The sequence below is a fragment of the Triplophysa dalaica genome, chromosome 4 (genome assembly GCF_015846415.1).
Source record: "Triplophysa dalaica isolate WHDGS20190420 chromosome 4, ASM1584641v1, whole genome shotgun sequence".
Taxonomy (NCBI): Eukaryota; Metazoa; Chordata; class Actinopteri; order Cypriniformes; family Nemacheilidae; genus Triplophysa; species Triplophysa dalaica.
In genome coordinates this window covers 8,270,168-8,297,533 of record NC_079545.1, presented here as the reverse complement: position 1 = coordinate 8,297,533, position 27,366 = coordinate 8,270,168, and the positions used below count along the sequence as shown (strand labels likewise).

General features: G+C 37.5%; 1 protein-coding gene across 4 annotated transcripts in view; it reads left to right on the top strand.

Annotated features, from left to right (window-relative positions):
• Positions 1–20,279, top strand: part of skic3 (SKI3 subunit of superkiller complex) — a 54,187-nt gene extending 33,908 nt beyond the window's left edge. For 2 of the 4 annotated variants that reach the window (XM_056745441.1, XM_056745440.1), the window contains 12 exons: positions 173–296; positions 414–638; positions 1,279–1,351; positions 4,993–5,046; positions 5,281–5,392; positions 8,434–8,562; positions 8,700–8,824; positions 10,264–10,428; positions 10,518–10,670; positions 18,360–18,490; positions 19,320–19,449; positions 19,715–20,279. In XM_056745441.1, the coding sequence (XP_056601419.1) occupies positions 173–296; positions 414–638; positions 1,279–1,351; positions 4,993–5,046; positions 5,281–5,392; positions 8,434–8,562; positions 8,700–8,824; positions 10,264–10,428; positions 10,518–10,670; positions 18,360–18,490; positions 19,320–19,449; positions 19,715–19,792 (1,499 nt within the window). In that variant the 3' untranslated portion in view covers positions 19,793–20,279. Of the gene's footprint in view, positions 1–172; positions 297–413; positions 639–1,278; positions 1,352–4,992; positions 5,047–5,280; positions 5,393–8,433; positions 8,563–8,699; positions 8,825–10,263; positions 10,429–10,517; positions 10,671–17,566; positions 18,319–18,359; positions 18,491–19,319; positions 19,450–19,714 lie in introns of those variants that run through there. The other 2 variants (XR_008906460.1, XM_056745442.1) reach the window with 2 other exon arrangements.
• The last annotated feature ends 7,087 nt before the right edge of the window (positions 20,280–27,366 follow it).

Sequence of the window (27,366 nt, the reverse complement as noted above, 5' to 3'; positions counted from 1 at the left end):
ATATTTGTGTGAATTTCTATACTCAACTCAACTCAACTTTATTTATATAGCGCTTTTTACAATTTTCATTGTTACAAAGCAGCTGTACATGAGACACATTTAATACAAGTATGAATTCTAAAGGCATGTATACTATAGGCATGTATGTACATGTTTATGTGCTCATTTGCAGCTTATGAAAGAGCCCTTGCCGTTGCCTCTAGTGATAAGGAAAAGGCATATATACTCACCGCACTTGCTTTGATACAGCACAGGCTGGGCAACCTGGATCATGCCAAATCTCTGCTCTTCAAGTGGTGAGCCAACAACCTTTAAGTTTACAACTATTTAGTAAACCCCAAATCTCAAAGCAAAGCAACATTCTCTGCTTTAGTTCTCTACATAAACCCTCTGATTTGTATGTCTTTATGTAGCTCAATGCTGAAAATGCCAGTTCCAGAGAGTCTGCAGTGTTTATGCACTCTTGGTTTAGTTCATGAGGATGTGACCCTGGCAAATGCTACGCTTACCGAGTTGTTGAAGTTGGGAGAACCAATAGGTGATGCTGTGGAAGAAGGCTGTCTGCTCACCTGCACCCTGCAAGCCTTAAAGAGCAACTATAGGGGAGTTCACAGAGTGGTCTCTGCTGCTATACACAGGTATTTGTTTTTGCATGATATTTACAGAAATTATGGTTGGGTATCATAAGATATTTTATGGTTCCGGTTCTGCCGAACGATTCTAAATTTCACCTCACCTGACCAATTAGTTCTGACTTCTATCTCTTTTCTACTCCTTCTATCATTAAAAAACAATAAAAAAACTTGGCTTTGTATACTGTGGTTGGCTATATGTGACCAGTTTTACTGCGTGTATGCTTTTTGTTGTCCTTATGTTGTTCCAATTATTCCATTGTTTACCTTATTTGTAATTCGCTTTGGATAAAAGCTTCTGCTAAATGACTAAATGTAAATGAAACAATGTTTACAGTTTTCAAAGATGCACATACAGTCATGGGAACCCTGCTCTTGGAGAGAATTCAGCTCCAACCTTTAAACTTAAAGCTTTAAGACATACTGTGTTTGTTTATGCACGGTTTAGCAAAGCCTATATCTCTGCATCAGAACATTATAGAGACATGTTGGTGGCCTGTCTTCAGCACTTTAGTTTTGCCAAGTGCCACATCAAGCACCACTCACATTTTTTAGTTATATACAGATTGACTAATATTCTTATCTTTTGTCCTCACTTTTTTCAATGATCAATATTGTATATATTTCGAAATCACTTGTTTGATAGGTACCCAGGAAATCTATCTCTCTGGGCTCTCCTCTCCAGACTGGTTCCACAGTACTGTCCTAACAATGCCAATGTGAGTACTCTTAAGATATTTTTTAATAATTTGAAAAATGAACTACAAAAAAGTTATTCTGTCATTGTATACTCAGATCTTTCTCAACACATATGTTGTATACACCGGGCGTAAGCAGCACAATGTGAAACAATATATTAGAAAAGCCATTAAGAATCAAGCATTTGCTTGTCACCGCATCCAGCATCACTGACTATAATCAGTTCTATTGTGTTTTGTCGAGTTGCGCTGCTTGTGTCTGTATCTTGTTTATATGACTTCTATATATTACAATCTGTTCCTCAAACAAAATTGTTGTTTGGCTGCATACGACCAGACTTGTTTCGTATATCCCCAAAAATAGAAATTCTGTTATTTACTTATCCCCAGATTGTTCAACAGCTGTATACATTTCTTTGTTTTGCTAAACACAAAGGAAGATATTTGGAAAAATGTCAGTAACCAAACAGATCTCATCCCCTATTGATTCCCATAGTATTTATTTTCCCTACAACGGCAGTAAATTCTTTTTTTAGATTAAAAATATTTAAGGCAATTAACACAGTATTTGTTTTACTGTGTCATGCTTTGGCTAGGTTCACATTCTACCATCACGCTTTTATTCATGCAAAGCCTTTCAAGCCATTTAAGCATGATCTGAAACAGCCTTGACGTGTCCAGTTCAGAATGGCAGTTTCTAGCTGTGATCATGTGAAATCTCTCTTCTTTCGTACTTCAATAAACAAAAACACACAAAATGATGCATTAAAGCACATTTGTCGAGTATCTTCTTATGCACAGACTTCTATTAGTTAAGTAAAATCTGAGATGAGTGCATAGAGTTGCAAAAATAGGGGAACGTGTCAGATCTGCAAACTTAAAGTGACCGTTCACCCAAAACATTTTTTTAAAATATTTTACCCACCCACATGACGTTCTGCCTGTTTTAAGACCTCCCGGTGATAATTAAAAATAAATATATTTTGATGTCATTCGATAGCTTTCCAGGCCTCCTCATAGACGTCATGTTAATCCTTTCTGTCAAGAAAAGTATTAAAGGCTTCATTAAAACTGTCTATCTGATTGTAGTGGTGCAATTGAATACTTAAGAGCTGCGCAAAAGAAACTAAAATAACGAGGTAATCGATATATATTTCTCTTCACTGCGAGTCTCCGACGAGAGCGTCTTGGTGGTGTCATGAAAGTCCGTCGTAGACTTACAGGGAAGAGAAGAATATGTTGATTAAACTCGTTATTTTAGGTCTTAAAACGTGTAGAACGTCATGTGGGTGAGTAAAAAATTACAAAAATTAGATTTTTGGATGAACTATCACTTAAAATTAGTGACATGAGTCACAGCAGCAGGTTTAATCAAGTAAAAATAGTTCAATTTGTTTTGTAGCTTTAATGAGTATTTTTCTTTATTTAATGTAGAATTTTGTGGTAAATACTGTATGTTTGAGAACTTGAAAATTCTGTGCATTTCCTACTTGTTAGGTTTAAAGGGAAGGGGACAGATATGATATTATAATAGACTTGATTGATTAAATTAAAAGTTTTTAAAGCATAGGAAATGTTAAAATTGATAGCACTCAAATATACTTCATAATGGAATGGCTAAAATTAAGGTAAAAATTAGGAAAAAATAATTAAAAAGTGTGACACAGTGATACTGTTTTACAGCAGTATACAGTATCTCAAAGTACACCCCTCACATTTTTGTAAATAATTGATTATATCTTTTCATGTGACAACACTGAAGAATGACAATTTGCTACAATGTAAAGTAGTTAGTGTACAGCTTGTATAACCTTGTAAATTGGAACATGCCCTCACAATAACTCAACAGACAGCAATTAATGTCTAAACCGCTGGCAACAATAGTAAGTACACCCCTAAGGGACAATGTCCAAATTGGGCCCAAAGTGTCCATATTTTTTGTGGATAATATGTGAGGAAAATATACTTAACTCTCTTGGGTATGGAGTTCACCAGAGCTTCACAAGTTGCCTCTGGAGTCCTCTTCCACTCCTCCATGATGACATCACGGAGCTGGTGGATGTAAGTGACCTTGCACTCCTCCACCTTCCATTTGAGGACGCTACATAGTGTTTAGGTCTGGAGACATGCTTGGCCAGTCCATCACCTTTACCCTCAGCTTCTGAATACTGCCCTGCTGCCCAGTCTTCGAAGGGAGGGGATCATGCTTTGCTTCAGTATGTCACAGTACATGTTTGCATTCATGGTTCCCTCAATGAACTGTAGCTCCCCAGTATGCCCAATAAACCACTGTTTGGTCTTGACCACCGTGCTGCAGCTCAGTTTCAGGGTCTTGGCAATCTTCTTATTGAGGGAAATAATTATTTGATCTCCTGCTGATTTTGTAAGTTTGCCATCTTACAAAAAATTAAGGGTCTACAATATTTATGGTGGGTTTATTTTAACTGATAGAGACAGAATATAAAACAAATCTGGTGGAAGAATGTTGTATAAAGGTTATAAATTAATTTGCATTTCAGTCAGTGAAATAAGTATTTGATCACAGAGAAAACATAACTTTGTACTTGGTGGAGAAACCCTTGTTGGCAAGCAGAGAGGTAAGACATTTCTGATAGTTGGTCACCAGGTTTGCACATTTGTCTGGATACATTTTAGTCCACTCCTCTGTCAATCTTTAAGGTTTCTTTTCTGTCGCTCTTCAAATTGGAGTTTCAGCCTCCTTCACAGATTTTCAGGACTAGGGTCTAGAGATTGGCTAGGACATTTAATGTGCTTCTCCTTAAGCCACTCTTTGGTTGTCTTGGCAATATGTTTTGGGTCTTTGTCATGTTAAAGGCACATCCACGACCCATCTTCAGTGTTCTAGTTAAGGGGAGAAGGTTCTCGTCCAAGATTTTACGATACATGGGCCTGACCCTCAGCCCCTCAATGCAGTGAAGTCATCCTGCACCCGTAGCAGATAAAAAACCCTAAAGCATAATGTTTCCAACACTGTTCTTCTCTGTAGGGATAGTGTTCTTGTAGTCATAGTCAACATTTCTCTCCCTCCAAAAACAGGAGTCAATTTTGGACTCACAGCAGTGCTAGCACCTTCGCCAAAGCCTTTTCTGAATCATTTTGATGTTCCTTGTAAAACTTCAGACGAGCCAGTCAGGTCTTCTTTGGCAGGAGGACCTTGCGGGTGCTTCAGGATTTCAATCTATTGTGGCATAGCGTGTTACAAATGGTTTGCTTGCTAACTGCGGTCCCAACTGTCTTGAAATCATTAACAAGCTTCTTCCGTGTAGTTCTGGGCTGATCTTACATCTTTCTCATGATCGGAATCTTGTCCCTGACATCCTTTAAAACCTATTTGGTCGTGGTGGTGGTGAGGTTGAAATTGAAGATACAAATTCTGTTGTTCTTTTATATACATAACAAGCTGATTTAGGAGTACTTTCTTAAATTGACAGGACTAATCTGTGGTCCATATGGCACATTATCAATCTTAGGAGCCACAATTCTTGATAGTTGGTAGGGGATCAAATACTTATTTCACTGACTGTTTATCCATATTTATATGCTGCATCTATATCTACATTCTCTTAAATATGTATGTATATATATAGGCTGCTTTAGGTGTAATTATTTTGGTGTCAATAATCTTTTTTTTTGTTCATAAGGGAGGTGCTGTGGCTGGTAATGTGGCATGTCATGCCCACTCAACATTTGGAAAGGTACCTTAAGGGTTTACTCATATTAAACCTAAAATGAAAAAGTAAAGCGAATGTCTGATGAGTGGCGCTTCTTTGACCAAAGGTGAAAAGATCGGTGCCTCATTCTTTGCTTCAGCAGCACTTTTCACATTCGCTTCACTTTTTTACACCCATTGTGAATGGCGCTGAACATTTTTAATCTTTGTGGTATTGAGTCATGTAATATCTCAAAATCTTATCTGTTTAAAACTTTAGAGTGCATTGCTGTACAGTGGGGTGAATCAGCTGGCATCTGGTCACCACTCAAGCAAGGACAGAAGATGGAATGCTCTAAAAACAATTCAGAGAGCCGTGCTGCTCTGTCCAGGTGAATTGATTACAGTCACTGAATATATGTCTATTTTAATACATCACTGCTGCTACCTTTCAATTGTCGATCCAAACCGATCTTTTACCTTATTCACACTGCCAGCCTTTAAGTTCAATTCAGATTTATTACTAAGATCTTATTTTTTGCTCGACTGTTCAATCTTTTTTACAATGTGGGCAATATCAGATTCCAGTGTGAACATGTCATGGTCAGAAACTGATTTGAATGCACAAAAGATCAGTATGTCGTTGCACGCTGTACACAGTCATTTGGAAATAAGCATGAATGCCTAACCAGCCGGTGTGTTCAACCGTGGCCCTAGGCACAAGTCCATGAGGGTACATGGGAGCGCATTTTTGGAACAGACTTGAGGTTTGTTACCCTGGAAAGAGGAAGACAATGGGTATATTCGACTTCATGTGGTGCTGTACAGGCCATGTGATACAAAAAAACAGTGAGAGTTATTTGAAGGAGCGCTTTCTAATCGCTGCTGTGGTACTGATGTCATGCATACGCCGATCAGTCTGTACAAGTCAAGCACATCCTGTTGTCCAGTAATCATTACTTCAGGCAGGAGTGTGTTAATACTTATGTATTTATGCCACTACAGTACATGCATTATATACTTGCGTTCATAATGTACACTTCACACTTCACACTTCTTAATTCTTTATTTATATTTTTACACCGTTTAGAATATTAATAAATTCATCAAAACTATAGATTAGCACAACTGTAAATATTGAAATTATGCTCCAAATAAAAGCATCTAAAATATATCCAAACTGTTTAAAATTTTAGCAGATGAGAAGCAACCACACTTTGACTAGAATTAGCAAAATCGTTCTCTTTTTATTATTTATTTATTAATAATTAATTGTTTTCCACTTTAAACTGTTGAACTGGTTTATTTTTAAAATAACTTGTTCAGCCAGTACCTAATTAAAAACTAACCTTGATTTTTTTTTCCTCAATTTTCGGATGTTTTACATACTCTGCAAGGTGTACAGTATGTAAACTATACATGTATACATCTGTATATACAATAATAAATATGCATAGTAGGGCTGTTTCTACCGAGGTGTTTCTGCCTGCAACCGCAATGTTTTTTCATTTGTTTTCAATAAAAGTGCCACGTTTTTCAAAAAACGCCTCTGTAGACACAGCCCTTAAGTTTCTTTCACGCTCAACTCAACTCAACTTTATTTATATAGCGCTTTTTACAATTTTCATTGTTACAAAGCAGCTGTACATGAGACACATTTAATACAAGTATGAATTCTAAAGCAGCCCCCCCGGCCAGGCAGATAGTGCAAAACAATATGCAAACGGTGGTGAGGAACCCAAAACTATACATACTCGGGGTATAATGCTAACCAACACGCCTTGGTTTAAAAAAACGCAGTTCATGTACCCGCAATCAGCGTTTTCACCCAGCGCCTGGCGTTTCAGAAGTGTAAAAACGCCTCTGTGGAACTGTAGCCTTAATGTGTTATTGAGGTATTTCTCCTTCAATTTTACATAGATCAACTAATATAATATATATATATATAATATAATATACAAATAAATATAAAACTACAACAATTGATCGGGAGTATGTTACCTTAATTGAATAGTTCACCCAAAAATGTTGTTAACATATATACATTTCTTTGTTGTGCTTAACGCAGATTAGGATATCTTTTTGTAACCAAGCCATTTTGGGTTTTTAATGAAAAGCCAACTTTTTCATAAAATTGCTTAATATATGTTCAGCACAAGAAAGAAATGTATACAGAAATCTCAATGATAAAAGCTTGTAAAAAGATGCTTTAAAAAAAGTTTAAAAGTTTTTTAATTGTTAAACTGTTGTTTTATATTGCGGTTGCAAATCTACAAACTTGGTTTCTTGGTTAAGATGCCATAGCTTTCTGTAATAATATATATTATTTGTATTGAGGCTCTGTAAAAGTGCACTGAAGACGCCTTCAGTAATAAAATAAATTTGCTTTTATTTTCATTTGACAGTTCATATTGATCTTCGTAAACTGGCTGAGCTTAATCCTTCTCTCAGAGCCTTTCATTCTGTTATTCTTATCGTCATTGTTCTGCATTTACCAATAAATATAGACATAATATGCATTTAAATAAAATAACATACAACAATATATGCAACATAACAATAACCCAACAATATAGCTTATTCAGCCCTAGTTGGCACTAAATATTTAGAAAGAAAGCAGTAATACAAGCAAACCTTGCTATTGTGCCACAGCAAGGGAAATCCCGTCACCTTGACTGCCCTACATTCACAATAAAAAAAATATGCACATGAAGTTAGATCACAGTACATTACTCATCACATGTCTTAATGTGAATGCACACTGGGGGTCAAATCCAGTGACATCTCTGTATGAAAAGGCTATTAAATAAGCGTCCGTGGGAAATTACGTTTTTACATATTTTTCCGGTCAGTACATCTAGCTCAGGTTGTTTCACCATGTGCAGTGTGAATGTAAATATCGGATACGTATCACTTTTAAAAGAAGATGTAAGCGGATCTTCAAAAAAATTGGATTTAGTTACAAAAACATAATTGAGCATCAAGAACTGCAGTGTAAAATGAACAGATCAACAGTAAGTCACATTTAAACAAAGAAGTTGGATTTGACAGCAGTGTGGACATAATTATTGTGTGCCATATTACACCTCTGCTGATCTTACTCATCTGGCTTGCTCCTTTTTCTTAGCTTTGAAACTATTCCTACTTTTAAATGTAGATTTGTGCATATTGTTGCTTCTTATAAAAGTGTTATTTACTTGCAATTAAATTTGCTCAAGTCATCCAAGATGTCTGTGACATTGTTTCTTAAGTAGAACAGTACAGATGATTTTTAGCTAAAACCATGATCTTTGGAACCTTGATAAAATGCGTCCCCAAAGGTTTTGTGTCTTTTTTTGTTAATATGCAGATACAGGCAACACAAAAGTGATTCTGAATCAATCAATCTGTGCATCAAACTTATCGTTATTTGCTTTCTTTCTGGCAAACATAGATGATCCTGCTGGGTGGGCAGCACTCATGGCTGCATGTCACACAGAGAATACTGCAGCATTACTCACAGGTTCCACCCCTAACAGAGATTGCCTTGAAAGGGCTTTTATGACTTTGGTGTCTGAAAAAGGTCAGCTATATTTTGTTTTTGTCATATACGGTAATTTTCAACTTTACATTATAAAGCTTCTTTAGTTTGTGAGGCAAATCCGTGTTAATCTATAAGGAGGTTTGAATAACTAAACTGATTGTTGTGTTTGTTTTCAGTGAAGGACCTTCAAGGAGGGGACGGATTGCTTGCTCAGGCTCTGGAAGGCTGGGTGCTACAGCAAGCTGTGACCGGACTCAAACAGAGTGCCCAATATGACCAGGCTGAGGCCCTCTGCTCTCAGGTGCACACCACTGATCTCTTCTGTATATGACTGGTTTGCGCATAGAGCTCCAAACAAGCAAAAGGGGGTGAAGCCCCCAGAAGTACTTAAGTGACCATATTGGTGTTCATATCCATTTTATCATACGAACCAACCCCCATGTTTCTATGATGTTCTGATGCATAAATCTAGGTGTTTTTAAACGGTTGCTGTGGGCGTGGCTTTTTAGCTTTAATAAAATACTGGGATAGTGATTAGTTGCCTGAGTAAAATGAGCCCCTTGTTTCTACAACACTGTGATGGAAAGATATCCAATCTTTACATTTAGCAGACACTTTTATCCAAAGCGACATACATTGCATTAAACTATAAACAGATTTTTCTGTGCAATCCCTGGGATCGAACCAATGACCATTTGCTAGCGCTATGCTTTAACCACTGAGCCACAGGAAAGGTTTAAAATTCCTTTATGTGGGCATTTCCTTCACCATTATAAATCTATAGGGCATTTCTCAATCCAACAAAAAGTTTAATTGAAACAAACTTTTGAATTATACTATGTTCACTTGAACAATGAATGTGCCAAACTCTACAAAGTCCTGCAGAAGTAAGGCCTGGTACAGGGCCCTTACCTTATGGGAAGGCGCGCTCATGTGGCACCAGGTGTCCTAGGCTGAGAAAGATGAAGAGAGAGAGGAAAGCACACTGTCACTATTTAAACCTAGTAAAAGACCATGTCCCTGTGAGGGTAAATCGACCAAAGTTGAGCAGGCGAGATTTTCTTTGTATCATCAAAATATATAATCAAAGAGGAAATTAGCTGAGCGTTATTTTCATAGTAAACTTGATAGTATTGGAAACCAACATAACACCCTACATTCTCCATTCTGACAGACTATTTTGCAAACATCATCAAGATAATAATGAATCTGCTTGCGAGTCAATTAAAATGGCTCACTATTTGGCAGGTATTTTGTTAGAATCCCCCTTTTTTTTTTTCATTCAGTTATAACTTTTTTATAATGCATTTGTAAAGAACTTATTAATCATTAATGAACACATTTATAAATACATTAAGCCAAGATTCATCCACAGGCATGAGTACAAACTAGTTGTAACAAAACTAGCTTATCTAAGGTCTTTTAAGGCATATTGCTATCAAATGGACCTCTGGAACCCATGGTGAGATGGGTCATAAAATTTAGAAGCATCACAAGGTAATGGATCTTTTTGGAGCATGTCCTTTGTGATCTGGATTATCCCCAAACTAGGTCCGGAAATCTTTGATAAACGGGAAAGTTTTATGTCACATCCTGCTGCATTTTGGAACAGCAGAAAGTCTTTCATTTCAATTATCTATGGAGAAAAATGTGAATAAGTCAAACATTAACATGTGAAGCATTAAACTTTTTTCTATTGTAAGCATTAAATCTTTTATTTCTCTTTCTCTCTTTTCTCAGGTTCTGAGTATATCTCCAGAGCATCCTGTGGTGTTTCTAATGTTAAGGCAGGTTCAGTGTGAACGTTTGCTTCTGTCTGTGACTGATAACTTTGTTAGTCCAGCTGTGATGGAGCAGCTCAATGCAGCTGTCATGGCCAGCCATACCTCTGTGTCTGCTTGGCATGTACGTACACTCACCATCTCACTTAGAAAATAGTTTATCAGTTGTCAACTTGGTTTCGTCCCAAGGTGAATGTGTGTTCTGTGTCTCAGTGGCTAGCAGAAATGTACTGCTGCCAGGGTCTGCTGACGGAGGCCTCTGTGGCTTGCAAACAGAGTCTTCAACTGACCTCTCAGTTCGGTGACAACAGCGGGAAGATCAGCAGTCTGCTCAGACTGGCCCTGGTTGCTCTAAGACCATGTATGGTGAGTACCAATCTTATACACAGATGGTTTGAGTAATATGCAAAGGTTTTATAGACACTGTGACGGTGGCCCACTGGTGCACAACACAACAAAATTAAAAAAGCAAATATGCCAACCCCCCCACAACGCAATCAAGCTTCAACACAACAAAATCAAGTCACAACTCAATGGAAAAAAAGGCACAACACAATGGAATAAAGCCAATACACAACGGACCACTAGGGGGCACCAAAGTTCTCATATTGTTCTAGACATTTAACTCTTTCACCGCCATTGATGAGTTATCTCGTCATTTAAAAAAAAACGGTTCCCCGCCAAAGACTAGTTTTTACGGCAATCAGTGTTAGTACTTTTTTACAGCAGGTGGCGCTATTATACACCTTTGGGAAAAAGATGAAGAAAGCTACCCACATCAACGGAGTGATAAAAAACGAACAAATGAAGATAGAAGATTACAGTTTCTTTTGTTTGAAAGCTGAGACTCTGTTCTCTGGGTGAAAATGTTAAAAAAACGCTGGCGTAGGCTGCCAAATTTTTTTTAAAGAGGCTGGCGGCTAATGAGTTAAGGGGCACATTCGGCACTTCCTTGCTTGTTTCAGTGCAGACATCAGCGAGAGAGAGAGAGGGAAAGCATTAAGGATTTTCACACTGATTATTAAAGCCTGGGACAAACATTCTAGGACCGGACTCAGTGGCGGCGCTGGGGGAAGGGGGGTTGCTGTGGCTATAGACCATGAGAAAACTACTTAGCCCCGGCAAAGCATCCCCCAAGGAATTCCTAATATCTTTTATGGACTGTCTATTTAAACTGATTGCAAATTGCCCGTCTTATAAGCACAGGCTTTATACACTGACTCTGTTTTGGTGCAGGCCAACTAGTGTCTCCAGTGGCTATTACAGTGATATTTTTTATAAATATACTATTTCTTAAAATATTATTACTTTATTGATTTTAATATAATAACAAACAAGCCGATAACATCTGAAATCAATGATACAATTTTTTATTAATTTTTGGATGATGTTTGGTTGCCATCTTTTATCAAGACTCAGCCTGTGAGTGCGTGGTTGGCTGCCCAGTCGAACCTTTTCAAAAAATCTGACTTTTGGATGGCAGTGAACTCAATACAACATTATTTGAAACAAATCGCACTGACCTGGAAGAGAATCTCTCCTTTTTACAGAGAGAGCAGCTCAAGAGCAGGTTTTTATGTTATAGTTACAGAATTCTAAAACTACAACAGAGTATACAGTGAGGGAAATAATTATTTGATTCTCTGCTGGTTTGATCTCTACAAGTTGAATTGGGAGTACTTTCTTAAAGTGACAGGACTAATCTGTTGTCCATGTAGGCACATAACCAATCTGTGGAGCCACAATTCTTGCTAGTTGGTAGGGGTTTAAATACTTATTTGACTGACTGAAATGCAAATCAATTTATAACCTTTATATACATTTTCCCCCCAGATTTTTGGGTTGATATTCGGTTTCTATCAGTTAAAATAAACTTACAAATAAATGAAGGGTCTATAATTTTTATGGTATGCAGGCAAACTTACAAAATCAGCAGGGGATCAAATAATTATTTCGCTCACTGTATGTATTTCTGGCCAGTTGTGTATATATTCAACCTTTTGATTAATCTGCACATTATAGCAACACGTCATGGTCTTTGCTGAAATAAGCACGTTTACTGCAAATTCAATGTCGAAACAAAAAAGTATAGCATTGAATAGCAGTTGAGACTCTGTCGAGTTCCCATGCCTTTCTCCCATCCGGGTCTCCATGCAGACAGCCGTGTAGCACATACAGTATTGTTCGGCACATCACATCCCTCCCTTTTCAGTTGTGTTTGTTTAGGTGTGGAGGTGAGTGGTGATGAACAGACTAGGTACCTGTGCCTCGAAATCACAGCTTATTATCCAAAAGACAAAATGCAAATATTGTTGATTTGTTTTGCTAACATCCATTACTTATAAGCTAATAAGTTAGCTAGAGTACACAACGACTGCTGCAGACCACACATTAAATGACTGATGACGACTGGACCTTCTGCTAAACCAAAAAATCTATTGATCTATGTACTGATATAGATGAGCAAGCTTTGCATTATATTCCCGTTTCATTAGCAATGCTCACTTTTTTTTTTTCACATGGTTATGCGTTAATTATTTTGGAGTTTATGCATTCCTAATAATTAAATGAATTGGTAATGAACACAATATTTAAGAGAGTAATCAGTTATTCCTAAAAGTAAAAAAACAAATCCAGTTTTATATACGCGGAGTCCAGAGCTTCCAAACTGAAACTGAGAAGGTAGAATGTGCCGTCGTCTGCATCTAAATGCAGATTTATATTTGAAAATTTCTTTAATCAAAATAATTAACCAAAACACAACAACGCGTTTTCATCGCTTGATCATTTTTTTATAGCTTAACCCATAGATATAGATAATTAGATGCCGCTTTAGCATCTGTTTCTATAGGCTGCTGTTTCTTCGGCCATATTGGAACGGTGCGAGCCGGTCCGTTAGCACTCAAAATTAACCTAACTGTTTATGGTTATGAAAACATGTTTATTGTTGTGAAAATTCAAACATTATATCTACTACACTGACACAACAGTGACAACAACAATCCAATTTTTTCGGGAATTTTTTCGGGACACGTCTACGCTCCTGGAGCGCTTGAATGTTATGGCTTAGCCATATTTAAAACAAGGTCTACAGTATGTTCTTTACCCTTACACACACACACACAGTGTGTTTTTCCGATTTTACTGAAAAATGCCATACCTTAAAGGTGCCGTTCCCTGTAATTCCCTGTAATTTCAAACTTTAGTTAGTGTGTAGTGTTGCTGTTAGAGCATAAATTATATCTGCAAAATTATAAATCTCAAAGATCAATGCCTAGTGAGATATAGACTTTTTAACAGAATTTGCATTTTAAGGACTACAGAGAACGGCTGAATCTGACTACAGCCCTTTACTTCCCGGGTAAATTATGTCACTATTCTGAGTTTTTATAACCTCCGCCCAAAGGAATACGACAAAAAAGGGGTGAGGCCTTCCTTAGAGAAGAGGAAGAGTTTTTGCCTATCAGAAATTGTAAACATTTAACTGAGCTATGCGCTTAATTACTGTCATTTAATCAAAGTCCTACAGCTGGTGATAAGAATTCAGCTACACACTTTTTCACACATTTTAAGACAACCAAGGGTTTAATAACAGCTTCCATGACTTTGACATCGGCTGTCAAAGTTGTTCTGTGTAATACACTGATATTGTGTGTGTGTGCTCATAGCTCTAAAACACTTCTATGAAACGTCCTTTGAAGTCCTGCGTGCAAATGTCTCCTGGTCAATCTGTATGTTTTGTTATCAAACTGATGTCCAATATAAAAAGGCAAAACTAACACTTCTGTAATTAGTGGTAATTAATACAACCGGTCTGACCACCAATCAGTCCTGTGTCATTTCCCTCACCATAGTAGGAAAGAAATTGCAGTCTCGAACAAAGATTGATGTTGTCACATGCACTAGCAGATCTCTGTTACACTTTGATCGATCCGCATGTGTTAAACTGATAAAGTGAAGTTGAGGCCATTGTTTCTGTTTATTGCTAAAAACCAAAGATACACGTGCACTGAGAGGTGGCCTATCAATCACAACAGCCTGAGAATCGGAAGCTCACTGATATGGTATGGGTGGGACATCTTCAGACACAGGCTCTAAGCGGGGAACCAATCACGACAGACTGGGTCAGCTTAACCAATCAGAGCGTTTCGGAAGGAGGGAATTTATAGAAACGGAAAAAAAAACTGTCGTTTTGTAAGAAGAAATATTTGAAATATAAAGGTTTTTTTTAAACTAGAAACATGAACATCCATTGTTAAACACCCAAAAACTTAATCAAAGCTTTGAAAACCGCCAAAGAATGGCACCTTTAGTACCTACCGCTCAGCATTCGTTTCGCACAGTTACTAGCTTCACAAATATGTTGTCTTGTTCCTTTGTAATTTGTACTGAGGCTCCATATATTTGCACTCAACAGCGGAAACAACAGGCCTAGCTTTAATTTTAATTGATAATTTATATTTACCTTAAGATGGCTATATGTATCCTTTTTCATGAATGAAAGCTTTCGTTCTAATGGTACCTTCTTCCATGTGTTTTTCTGCATTTACGAATAAATAAATAAATAAAGTATTTTCCTTGAAAACAGCCGTCTTTGTCATTTTAAAACATCTATATAATAATGACCCAAAGATAACTTATTCATTTGTACTTTTTGTCATCATTTCCCATTTATTTCCGTATGTCGTTTGACTATATTAAGCTTAAGATGTAATCAAGGAAAAAACTTTGTTCTTAATGCACCTCATTGCGGTCTGTTGTTCTACATTTACCAAAGAAAATAAGTAATAGAATAAGAAAAAAAACGAAATATTTTCTTTTCGTTGCTCATCCTTTCATTACTCATAAACTCTTGTTCATTTCTATTCATATATAAAACTACTCACAATAGAACCAAAGCATGGAAAACGTATTTTCATGGGATTCTTTCATTTCAACATTAAATAAATAATTTCATTAAAACGCTTGGCCTATTGTAAATACGACCAATACAGATTCTAGCATTTAAAATCATTTAAACACATATGCACAGTTAAAAAACTACGTCTACGATACCCAGCTATATGTTAGAAGCAATGGAGGTGAACACATATGCTTGTTGTTGTGGCAGCATTGCAAATATAATCTTATACATGGTGTATTTATAAATTATGTTTGTGTAAACTCTGCTCGTCATGGTGACTCAAATTCCCAGGATTATTCCCCTGTGTTATTAGTTTTGAGAGGTAGTCGCGAATGTCTAGATCATTTTCAGTGGGAGACATGCGGTAAGCGTCAAAACGCAGGGGTTTCGTTGGCGATGCGCAAGCATCTATTTTGGTCTTCGCAACAAGCGCTCTTTTTGTGAGCCGCTTCCACACTGGCTTGAACCTATCAACATTTCACTGATCTAAAAACACAGAGAAAATAGTTTTAATAGAATTCAGTTATATGACCTACTATTAGTCATTACCACAAAAGTTTACTACATGTTTAAAATATCAACTTCAGGCAGTTTAGTGACCTTGTTAGAATGTCCGCCCATAGAAAAAATAATTTTCACTACGAGGGATAGCAGCAGTGCAGTAACTCCACAGCTCGCCAAGTCTGGTTAAAGGGCCATAACATACAATAGAATGTCATGATTAGCCAATCAAAATCAAGCATTCGGAATCGCTGTGTAACAAGTCTCTAATTTGTTCATATGAGATTGGTTGACTTTGACATTCAATTTTCCCACAGTAGAGCACAATTTCCTTTTAAATGCTTTACACAAACAAAGCCGGCTAACAAAACTACTAAAACAAAACCCAGCAAAACACACATGTCCTACCTGGCATGACGTAGCTTTTTTCATGCCGAAAGAGCCCCCTAGTGGTCGGGAACATTTCCGTTGTGTTGTGACTTGATTCTGTTGTGATGTAACTTGATTGCGTGTTTGTTGTGAACTTATATTCACATTTTAAATTCTGTTATGTTGTGCACAAGTGGGCCACCGTACACTTTTTATATGATAATGAGCAGTGGTTCTCAACGTTTTTGGAGTACTGGTTTCCATCATATCTCAATCCATCCACATGGGACCCCAACGTACGTGTTCACACCCCCTCCCATTTTCTTTCCCCAGCACAACAACATATTTCCACTAAATTAGGAAAATAAAAATTGTGGTTTTCACTTCACTGGTGTAACTTTCTTTCGAAAAGTGGTCTGCGTCTGGTATGTTAATTGAAGACCCTGAAAGCAAGATAATAACTCAATATATTTTTAAATGGTTTTACAGACCCCCTGCAATTACGGCACGGACCACTAGGGGTCCGAGTACCCCTGGTAAAAACACTGATATAGAAGATTCTCTTTCTTTGCAAAAGGGAATCCACAGTTATTATTTAGTTAAGAAATTAGATTGGCATTGTCTTCATTTTCATTAATAATTTTAATGAAGAATGCCTTATTAATAGTGTATTTTTTTTTCTTCTAACAGTTTTTTGTCTAGAGTATCAGATTGTGCAAATCCTTTGCAAGTTTTTATGTAAGCTCAAAGGATGTGAAGTATGAGTTATGGATCCAGTTCTAACCCACCGTCTATCAGAGTAGAACAGCTTTAGGGCAGAAAATAGCATTTTGATTTAGTGAGCTCACAGAATCATAAAAAACTGACTGGCCAAAGATACATTTTCCTTCTACTTTTTTGGGATTGGGTCACAGAGACAATGGGCAGAGAATTCCAGCCAATATAGCCTCTTCTGTTCAAAAGCTTCACTAACAAGATTTTAGTCTTAGAGCCCCAGTGAATCAAAATGGAAGTTTTTTTCCATTTATTAAAAATGAGTGAGCCTTGATGACTTAAATATACTGATATGCTTATAAGCGCTTACGAAATTAGCATTTAGAAGATATAACTGTTCAAAACTGGTTCACTTTAGGTGTGGTGTTCACTTCTTTGAAAGCTTGATTTTTTTTTTCATCTGTGAACAAAGAGCTGATGTGACTTGCCAAAAAGCTCCAGTTTTTACTCATCTGTCTAAAGGACGTTCTTCCACAAGGATTGTACCTTGTCAATATGGGAAACGGCTTATTACCCATCAATCATGCAAATTTCAAGTCAGTGCTCCCTAAATTAAATCCGTATGTGAACTTTGCAACGGACCCTGAAAGCAAGTTATGCTGTTATGCTAATTCCAGCATACAACCACTCGTCAGACGATCAAAATCAGTTCTAAAGCAGGCGAAAACCTTGCCAGCTCTGCTCTTCAGGACTTCTTCTGCTCTTCATCCCTCAGCACCTGATACGGAAGCTGAACCTATTGGGCCTGAACACCTCTCTCTGGTGTTCCTGGACTTCCTGACCGAGAGACCTCAGTCAGTCCGGAAACAACACCTTTAGCACCACCCTACTGAGCATTGGAGCTCCACAGGGCCATTTGCTCAGTCCTCTGCTGTTCACACTGCTGACTCATGACTGCGTAGCAACGCACAGCTCGAATCACATGACAATGACATGACCGTAGTGAGTCTCATCAGAAGAAATGACGAGTCGGCATACAGGGAGGATGTGCAGAGGCTAACGGACTGGTGTAGTGTCACCCACCTGTCTCTTAATTTTGACAAAACTAAAGAGATGACAAAACTAAAGAGCCAATCTCCCTCCCAACCTTCTACAGAGGGACTATTGAGAGCATCCTGAGCAGCTGCATCACTGTCTGGTTTGGGAACTGTGCCGCATCAGATCACAAGACCGGTCACAACGGACAGTGAGAACAACTGAGATCATGGGGGTCCCTCTACCCTCTATCATGGACATATACAGACATCATAGACATCATAGCTGACCTCAGTCACCCCTCTCACGCACTTTTAACCCTTCTGCCTTCTGTAAAAAGGTACCGGCGCATTTGTGCCCTCACCTCCAGACTGTGCAACATTTATATTTTGGCGTTTACATTGTGTAACATTTTTGTGTCACAAAAAGTTTTCACTCTCCGCGAGAGAGCATTTTTTGACAGTATGTTTTATCAAAAATCAATCACAGTCTTCTATAGTAATTTTTGTGTTTTCTTTTTCCTTTGTCTTCAGGCTGGTGTATGTTCGTCTGGGTGGAAGGATCTGGTGTTGGAAGCTATCACTGAAGTTTTAAAGATGGGAAGCTCTCCAGTAGCTCTGCTTTTTCAAGCCTTACTCCAGTTTTCTGTCAAGATAGGTGGCAGGTAGAGCCATACACACACTTTAAGGGTGTTTTATATGTTTATATCTACAGAATATATGTATAAAATGATAATTGTTTTAATATTTTACATTCGAGTTCACAGCTGCTAACATTTTTTGAACGTTTTGATCATTTAAATGAGCAGTCTACATATGTTGCTCTTTGCTATTTCAAATATATTACTTTTTTATAAAAAATAACTTACTTTTCACTATCACCCTCGTCATCATCATTATAATCATTTTCATGGACTATGTTTACACAAGCATCAACATGTGATTTGTTATTAGTCCGATGATTGCTATAATACACTCCCAAAAGGATGATCTCAGATACAGTAGGTGTGTGTTACTGGCTATAGTATTGATATATTTGTGTCAATTGCAAAAAACAATTGTGGCCGTGTTGTATGGTTATTGGGCGCCGTGATATACTGTAGAAATACGGAAAATGTCTCCACAGCGGTTGTTTACGCTGTTATCGCTTTTGCGCTATTTCTTCATTAAGATAAGGACAGCGAGTTGTGTGATGGTAAAACTTCAGAATGTCATGTTTACAATGACTTTTCGCTTAATATGCATGACAGAAGCACATGCGCACTTTTGTCAGAGCAGCATGAAAGTGTTTACATGCCTTCTTGTTGCCATTAAAACCGGCATACTCCAGATATGTTACTTAGATTATACTTACTGTGATTGAGTTTAATCACATTATTTCGATAATTTACATATGGCCAAAATCCTATTATAATCACATTAGGAGGGTGTATGTAAACGTAGTCGCTTTAAGGATCATATTCTTATGGTTTGATATAACAAATGGTTCCATAGGGAAACCAGACGTCTGCTGGAGAGGATTGTGTATGCTTCACCCTCAGGGACTTCTGATACTGTGGTATCGGTGGCACGCTGGTACCTCCTGCGCCACCTTCACGCCAAAGATGACACAGAGCTGATAGACGTGAGCAAACACTCACACTCACACTCATTTTGATTTGGAAACCATCTTAATAAATTTGTATTATCTTGTAATTACAGGTGTAAGTACATTTCAATGATTTTATTTATTTATACTGGTATTATTTTTGTAAGCTACAAAAAAGGTTATCTGAGAGTCAGAATATATAGGAATTTTAAAACATGAGTACATGATAATCATAAGCTATAAAAGTTTCATGTAAAGAATTGTAATGAACCACTTTTGTCTTTTGATCTTTACTCTGTAGACCCTGTTGGTGGAAGGAAAAGAAGCAGGAGACACCAGACTCCTGGAATTCCACAAACGCCTTTTCCCATCTTGCTGAGACTATACACTTTACCTAACAGCTTACCCTAAGGCATTTTATCTAAACTGATATGCATTTCTGTGTTAAGAATGAATTCATTGTCAATGTGTTTGGAATTTTGAAATGGCAAAAATGTATATCTCTACAGGACATTGTGTGGCTTTGGCTCATCAATATCACATTAATGGACATTGCATTGGATAAATTAGGAATGGTTTGCCTACAAAAATTAAGTAATATCTCTACTAAACATAGTTTGTTTGGAAGAATCTGTAATTTGTTTTATTTTGATTTAAGTAATGGTCCTTAAGGATTTAATTGAATTGTTGAAGTTTGTCATTTTTCATGTCATCACTTATGTGTGTGTGCTTGCGTGCGTGTGTTATGGGTGGCCAAACAGGAAATAATTATATAAAATCAGAATATATAGGTATAAATCCAGAATATATAGATGTAAGTTTGAGTATAGAAATGTAAATCTGAATAAATAATTATGAATCCTGAATATATAAATGTTATTCCGAATATATCAATCAATTAAAGTTTTATTTATATAGCGCCTTAAAATCCGAAGAGGGTACCAAAGTGCTGTACAGTTTTGTACAATAATACAATATAAAATACAATAATATAAAGATTAAAAGCAAAATAATGCTATAGATCAAGTAAGACAAAAACGGTGATAATAATTCAAAATAAATATAAAATCTAAAAACAACGTCACATGATAAAACTAATTGACATATTATTAAAAAGCCTCATCAAACAAATGTTTTAAGGCGGGTTTTAAACTTGATTTCTGAGGTAGGACTTCTAATGTACAGAGGTAGACTATTTCACAACTTTGGAGCAGCGTCTGAGAAAGCACGTTTTCTTTTACTTTTTAGGCGTGACCGAGAAGTTTCAAGCAACAACTGGTTTTGGGATCTCAAAGACCACTGTGAGCTACTAAATTTTATAAGATCAGAAATATGGTGCCAGCACATGCAAAGCTTTAAAAGTATACAGAAGCACCTTATATTTTATTCTGAAATTAATTGACCAATATAAAGAGGCCAAAATAGGATATCTTTATGGTGTTAGTCAGTAATCTTAATCCTGCATTTCTTACTCTTTGAAGGTGTAACAGTGAAGACTGGTTAACCCCCAGGTACAAAGCATTGCAGAAATCAAGACATGATATAAAAGAATGCGTTACTTTTTCCAGATCACTGAAAGATAGGGCAGATTTAAGTTTGCCGATATTTCACAATTGAGCAAAGAAAGTCTTCATTACCAAATTAATTTGTATGATTCAAAATAAAACCTAAATTTCTAACATATTTATTTGAATTGCATGCCAGGAAACCTAGATTTATTTTTATATTATTTACACTGCTCATAGTACCAAATGTAATAATTTCTGTCCATTCTCATTTAACTGGAGAAAGTTTTTATTCATCCAGCTCTTTACATCATTTAAACAGTCACAGAGAGATTTAATAGATGTATCATTACCAGACTTAATAGGTAAATACATCGGAGTACCGTCAGCATAGAAATTATATGAGATGCCATGTTTCTTAAAAATTACACAGTGGAAGCATACACAATGAAAATAACACTGTCCTAGAATAAAGCCTTGCGGGACTCCAGATGTAAAAGAATCTTTGGATGAAAGTTTAAAATTTTTACAGAGAAGGTTCTATTTTGAAGAGTAGATTTAATTCAGTTTAGGGTAGTTCCTTGAATGCCCACACTTGGATTTAATTGTTAAATTAAGAGAGAGTGATCAATCGTGTCAAATGCTGAATTGAGATCCAGCACAACTGAGGCAACGTTACTTTTATATATATATATATATATATAAAATATCTATTTTTAATTTCCGAAAGGTTTTTATATTAATTAATATTTCACATTGACAGGGTTGTTTGTTAAACTTGACAACATCCAACTACAAACACAATATGATGAAAACTGGAAAATATAAGTGTAGATATTTACTGGGTGTGCAGCAGATGTTTTAACCGAGGAAAAGCAAAATGGGGGACGGGATGTCACAAAGTATATCAGTTGATATCTTAAAAGGGCATTCACCCCATAATGACAGGGTGGACAGCATTTTCAGGAACACGCATTCAATGAGGTTAGATGAGCAGTGTCTGGGACATGCCAAAATCACATACATTGAATCAAAGACGGTGGTATAAAAGGTGAAAAAAATATTCAACTTCTTATTGCAGTTGTATGTGTATAAATATTATGCCACCTATAAGTTAACATCAAAATGTCATTATTCTGCATTATATTCATGATAGCTCAGTGATTCTGATGACGACACCAAAGGCAATTTATAGTGATATTGAACATGTAACTCCATCGGATCCTCAAACTGTCAGTAAAACCTTATAGCTCAACCCCGAATTAAGTACTTTGGTTTATAAGTCCTAGCTTCACTCAATGTGTTAGGTTTCATGGATCTGTAGTACAATGACTTCACCTGAGCCCTGATCTTTATTAAAAACTAAGAAGGGGAGAAAGTTAAAACAATTGATAATTCATACTAACGTTACAATAAAAATAAACACGTCGCTAACTAGCTTGGCCACTAACGTTATCCTGGTAAACAATAATAAGAAATCATGTTTATGGTTGATGTAAAGAAATAGTTTGATGACGTGATTTTAATAATAATTTTAACATTTAATAATGATTTTATTTCATTATAATGGATTATATGTAATTCATAAAATGTATTTATTACTATTAAGTCAGATGATCTAAAAACGATTACTGCTTGTACAGTAAATACACTTCTGAACAAAATCTTAAGACCGGGGAAATTACAAGTATTCGCATTTCTCACTGGTGGATCGTACCCAGGTTATAAGTACTGCTTCAAAATGCCAAAATAAGAAACAGGAGCAAGAGACAAAAAAACGGAAAGTAGGCAATTTATTAAAACTTAATTTAAACTCAAACAGGCTGTTCATCAGCTGATCAAAATGTAGCAGGGTGCCATGCGTCGTGGCCGTCATTGGCAGGTGTAGATCATTGTAGGAATGATAAGTTTTGATGGAACTATTGCTAACAATTGGTGGATTTGAGAGCAGGACTATGACATTTTCATTTCAGCAGCGCACTACGATAAACCCGCCAGGGCAAAGGCTTACAAACTCCTAAATCTCGCAGGACCCGAAGCTATAGAGCAGGAGTGCTCGTTTGTCTATGCAGCAGAGATACTTGAACTCGGTGAGAACGGACAAATCATGTCCCCTGCAGAATCCAGAGAGGATCCCGAGTGTCCGAAACAGAAGTTTCGTGAAATCTACAACCCTCAACAAAATAAAACAATAGAAAGACACAAGTTCCACTCAAGAAACCAGAAACAAGGTGAGAGTATCGAGACATTTATCAGTGATTTTAGGATTAAGGCTAAAAGTTGTCGTTTTGGAGAGTTGACGGATGAGCTGATCTGTGACAGAATAGTATGTGGCGTCAACAGAGAAAGTTTATGAAAATCTCTTTTAAGGGATAGCGACCTTACTCTCGTTAAAGTCATCTAAATTTGTCGTATACACAAGGTGACGGAGGAAAACAGTAAAACGTTGGCCACACCACAGACAGGCACAAGTGTAGACACACTAAAAGCGCTATCCATTAAGAGGCGCCAACACACAAGGCAAACTCAAAAAGAGAAATGTGATTTACAAGCCATAACCAATTGCAGAAACTGTGAAAATAGTCATGCAGCAAAGAGAGAGAAATGTCCGGTTTTCTGACAATAATGTCATAACTGCAAGAAGATGAATCATTTCAGCAAAAGTTCCTAAGTATGTCCTCAATTCAATCAAAAGAAATACAACCACAGAAGGTCAGTTCACGAACTTGAAGTGGAAGACTCCTCCAATCATGACGACACTTTTTATGGCGATGACTCAAGCTATGGTCTCGGTGCCACTTGCCTAAAAGATTGCAAACCAGTTGCATACTCATCTCGCACGCTCACAGACACGGAGTCACGGTATGTGCAGATAGAAAAGGAGCTGCTAGCTGTTGTATTTGCTTGTACTAAGTTCAGAGACTATGTGTATGGGTAACCAACGATTGTCGAGACTGATCACCATCCTCTGGTGACAATTTTGAAAAAACCTATCCACAATGCCCCTTAGCGTTTACAAAGGATGTTGCTTCAATTACAGCGCTATGACATCACATTGGTGTACAAAAAGGGCAAACAGATGTATCTTGCCCACACTTTGTCTCGAGTTCCAAACACAGAAACCCCTCCAGCTGTGGAAAACGACTCATTAGAAGTCATGAGTGTTAGCTAAATTTCTCCTGCTCATCTGGAGGAACTCCGAAGACATACAGCGGAAGATGAAATGCTACAGACCTTTCCTTTCAGAGACGAGTTAACTCTGGATAATGGAATAGTGATGAAGGGCCACAAATCAGTCATCCCTGGCTCTTTGCAGAAAGAGTACATCAGCATAGTCCACAGATGTCACCCTGGTTTGGAAGCTACTAAACACAGAGCTAGAGGTATCATTTTCTGGCCAGCAATGACAGCTGACATCATCGCAGAAGTCCTTTCAGGTTCAGTTTGCAACAGCACAAAGCCTCACCAACAGGGGGAGCCACTCAAGCTGTACCCTGTTCCAGATCGTCCCTGGTCCACGGTAGCAACGGACATTTTCGAATGGTGTGGTAAACACTACCAAGTGTTATGGATACATACTCTGGTTGGTATGAGATCGACTGACTTCATGACACAACATTTTGCACTGTGATCAAGAAACTACAAAAAAATGCCTCTGTTAATGGCATAGCTCATACACTCATTTCAGAAAATGCTAGGAAGTACACAAGTCAGCATTTCATGGACAAACAATGGGACGTCACTCATGTCACCAGCAGTCCTTAATATACACAGACAAACGGCTTGGCAGAAAGAGCGGTCCGCAGTGCAATGGAGCTGATGGAGAAATCACACAGAGATGGAAAATATTTGCATCTCAACCTTCTGAACCTGAGAAACATCCCTTGTGAGCCAACATTAGGTTCTCCTGCAGAACGTCTGATGTCACGACAGACTCGATCAACCATCCCTATTCACTCCAAGTTACTCGAGCCAAGCCCCAAACACACTCAGCAAATCACTGCACGTCTTCTCAACAAGAGAAATATCCAAAAGCGGCATTATGTTCCAAGTCACCCAATACAGCCACTGAAAATGGGTCAAGTCGTCAGAATGCAGACTCCAAAAGGCTAACAGGTGAACAGCGAGCCCCGTTCCTACATGGTTCAGTGCAAAGGGAGAACATACAGGAGGAATCAACGTCATATTCTTCCTGTTACAGAGCCTCCTCCATCACAGCCCTGAGGACATTGACTCTCAGAGTACTACACCTACAAAAGACTCCTCTAATCCTACACCATGAATGCCACAAGCACACCCTCCGCAACCACAATCAATATTTGCTGAATGCTAAAGCGCCTTACATAACACGATCAGGTCGTATGTGCAAACAAACCTAATCCAAGGTACAAGAAATTACTTTCATGTTGGCAGATGTAAAAGGAAATATTGATATTGGTTTGATGCCTGTTTAATACTGTTCATTATGTTTTCTTTCTGTATATTGTGTCAAGCACTTTGTTATTGTGCTTTCATGTAACAAGAGAATGTCTGAAGATTTATATAATTTAATATTTCTCAGTTTATAATTGTAACTGCTATAACTATACAGTTGGTTGTTCATGGTGTTTACCCAAAATTGTATATTGTGCATCATTTAAAGTTACACTTTGTCAAGGGGGCATTCGGCTAAAGGAAGAGGATGTAGATCATTGTAGGAATGATTATGTTTATATGTTGTATAACTATACAGGCCCCTTTAAAAGAAGCCCCATGTCTGTTTCCGGTCTGCGTGATATGTCTGTTATGTTACATTACGTGTATGCTGATGTCGTGCTGGAGCAGCTGGTAATAAAGAACCTTGAGTTAATAATGTACAGGACTGTTGTGATTTAATAGAGACACACAACAGCAGGTGTCATGCACATTGGTGATCCAATCAGACCATGGTATGGATTATAAAAGATCCTGAGTGTGTTGTTTCTGGGAGGCGGCATCCACTGTTGCAGCCCCGGTATGTGGACATACGTTTCATGAATGAGTGTAGGAGGACTGTTTGCCTGCTGGTTCCCTCTGTTGTGCATAGATTGCCTGCAACAGCTTACCGTTTGTTGTGTCTATACGGTTAACATCACTTTTAAATGAGGAGATGCAGTACATCGTTGTGAATCCCTCTGGGTAATTGGTTTCAAGGGTTTCCGAATCAGACACTATGGAGAAGAGGGAAACCCTTTAGATATGACCATACTTATGCCTTGCCAGTGCCTTTGTTGATTCCTTTTATGAAGTTATCCTGTGTTTGATCCTGAAATTGTGGTATACAAATTGGTGGAACAAAAACAATCAGGCTCTATCGTTTTGGACTTGACCAATGACTCTCTGAACGAATGTTCGTTCGGCTGTGAATGTGTAGATAAACTTTATATGGCGCATGATTTGTTTTTGTTTCAATCATTTTGTTCAATTCATTGTATGGTAGTTTTCTTTGATTGTATTTAATATATTCCTTTGTTAAGGTTAATTGGGAGACGTCCATTGTGGGTCAGTGTGGCCACAAAGCGTTAACCCTTTCTTCTGCTGCGATCACGAGTGTGGTGACCTATTGAGTGAAAACCTAATGAAGACCTATTGGGGTGAAAACCTGATGACCTCTGCTGGTCATCTCCCTTTTTGGTTATCATTAGTATTATATTGGTTTCTTTTGAAGTTTGTTCTCTCTTGATTTTGTTTGCTTTGTGATAAGTGCCTGGTTACTGATTTTCTTAAAACTTGTTTTTATCATTTGTAAGAAAATAACTTTATTTTTCTATATTTCTTTATCCGCATTTCTTGCTCACCCCATCTTTGACTGTGTGTTTTAGTTAATAAATCTTCACTTAACTGCCCTCGCCACAAAAAGTTTGGGACCATAGCAGTAAAAAGTTAAAATCTGCACAATAATATGGCTTTCATGTCATTGGGTCTCATTCACTAATAACTTCTCTGCAAGAGAAGGGCTTCAAGAACAAAAAAAACATCTTCAAAAGCCATGTCTCCTTCCACCAGAAACTTTCCCGTTTGGAATTTGCAAGGTAGCACCAAACATGAGACATTAATAGGTGGAAAAAGATGAAGGGAAAAATACTTGTTTGTGCATGCTTATATTCAGCAGCCCTACATGTCAAGCGATCAAAATCGATCCGCTAAGGAAAAGAGAACGGTAATTGGTGCTCTTCTTTGTGTGTAACGGCGGTTAACATCCAGCGTGGTGTATTACCGCCACCTTCTGCAAAACGTATGAAGAATTTAAACATCAAAGGTACTACCACTGCAAATAACGAAACCAGAGGGAAAGATTGGCAAGAAATTCCTAATTAACTTAACGCATGCAGTAAGTATGTTCATATCAGTCTTTCTCTACAACCATCATTGGCAGCCTCTCTCTCCTCAGGCAGACAATAAAGCAATAAAGTGCATTTTATAACAGCTA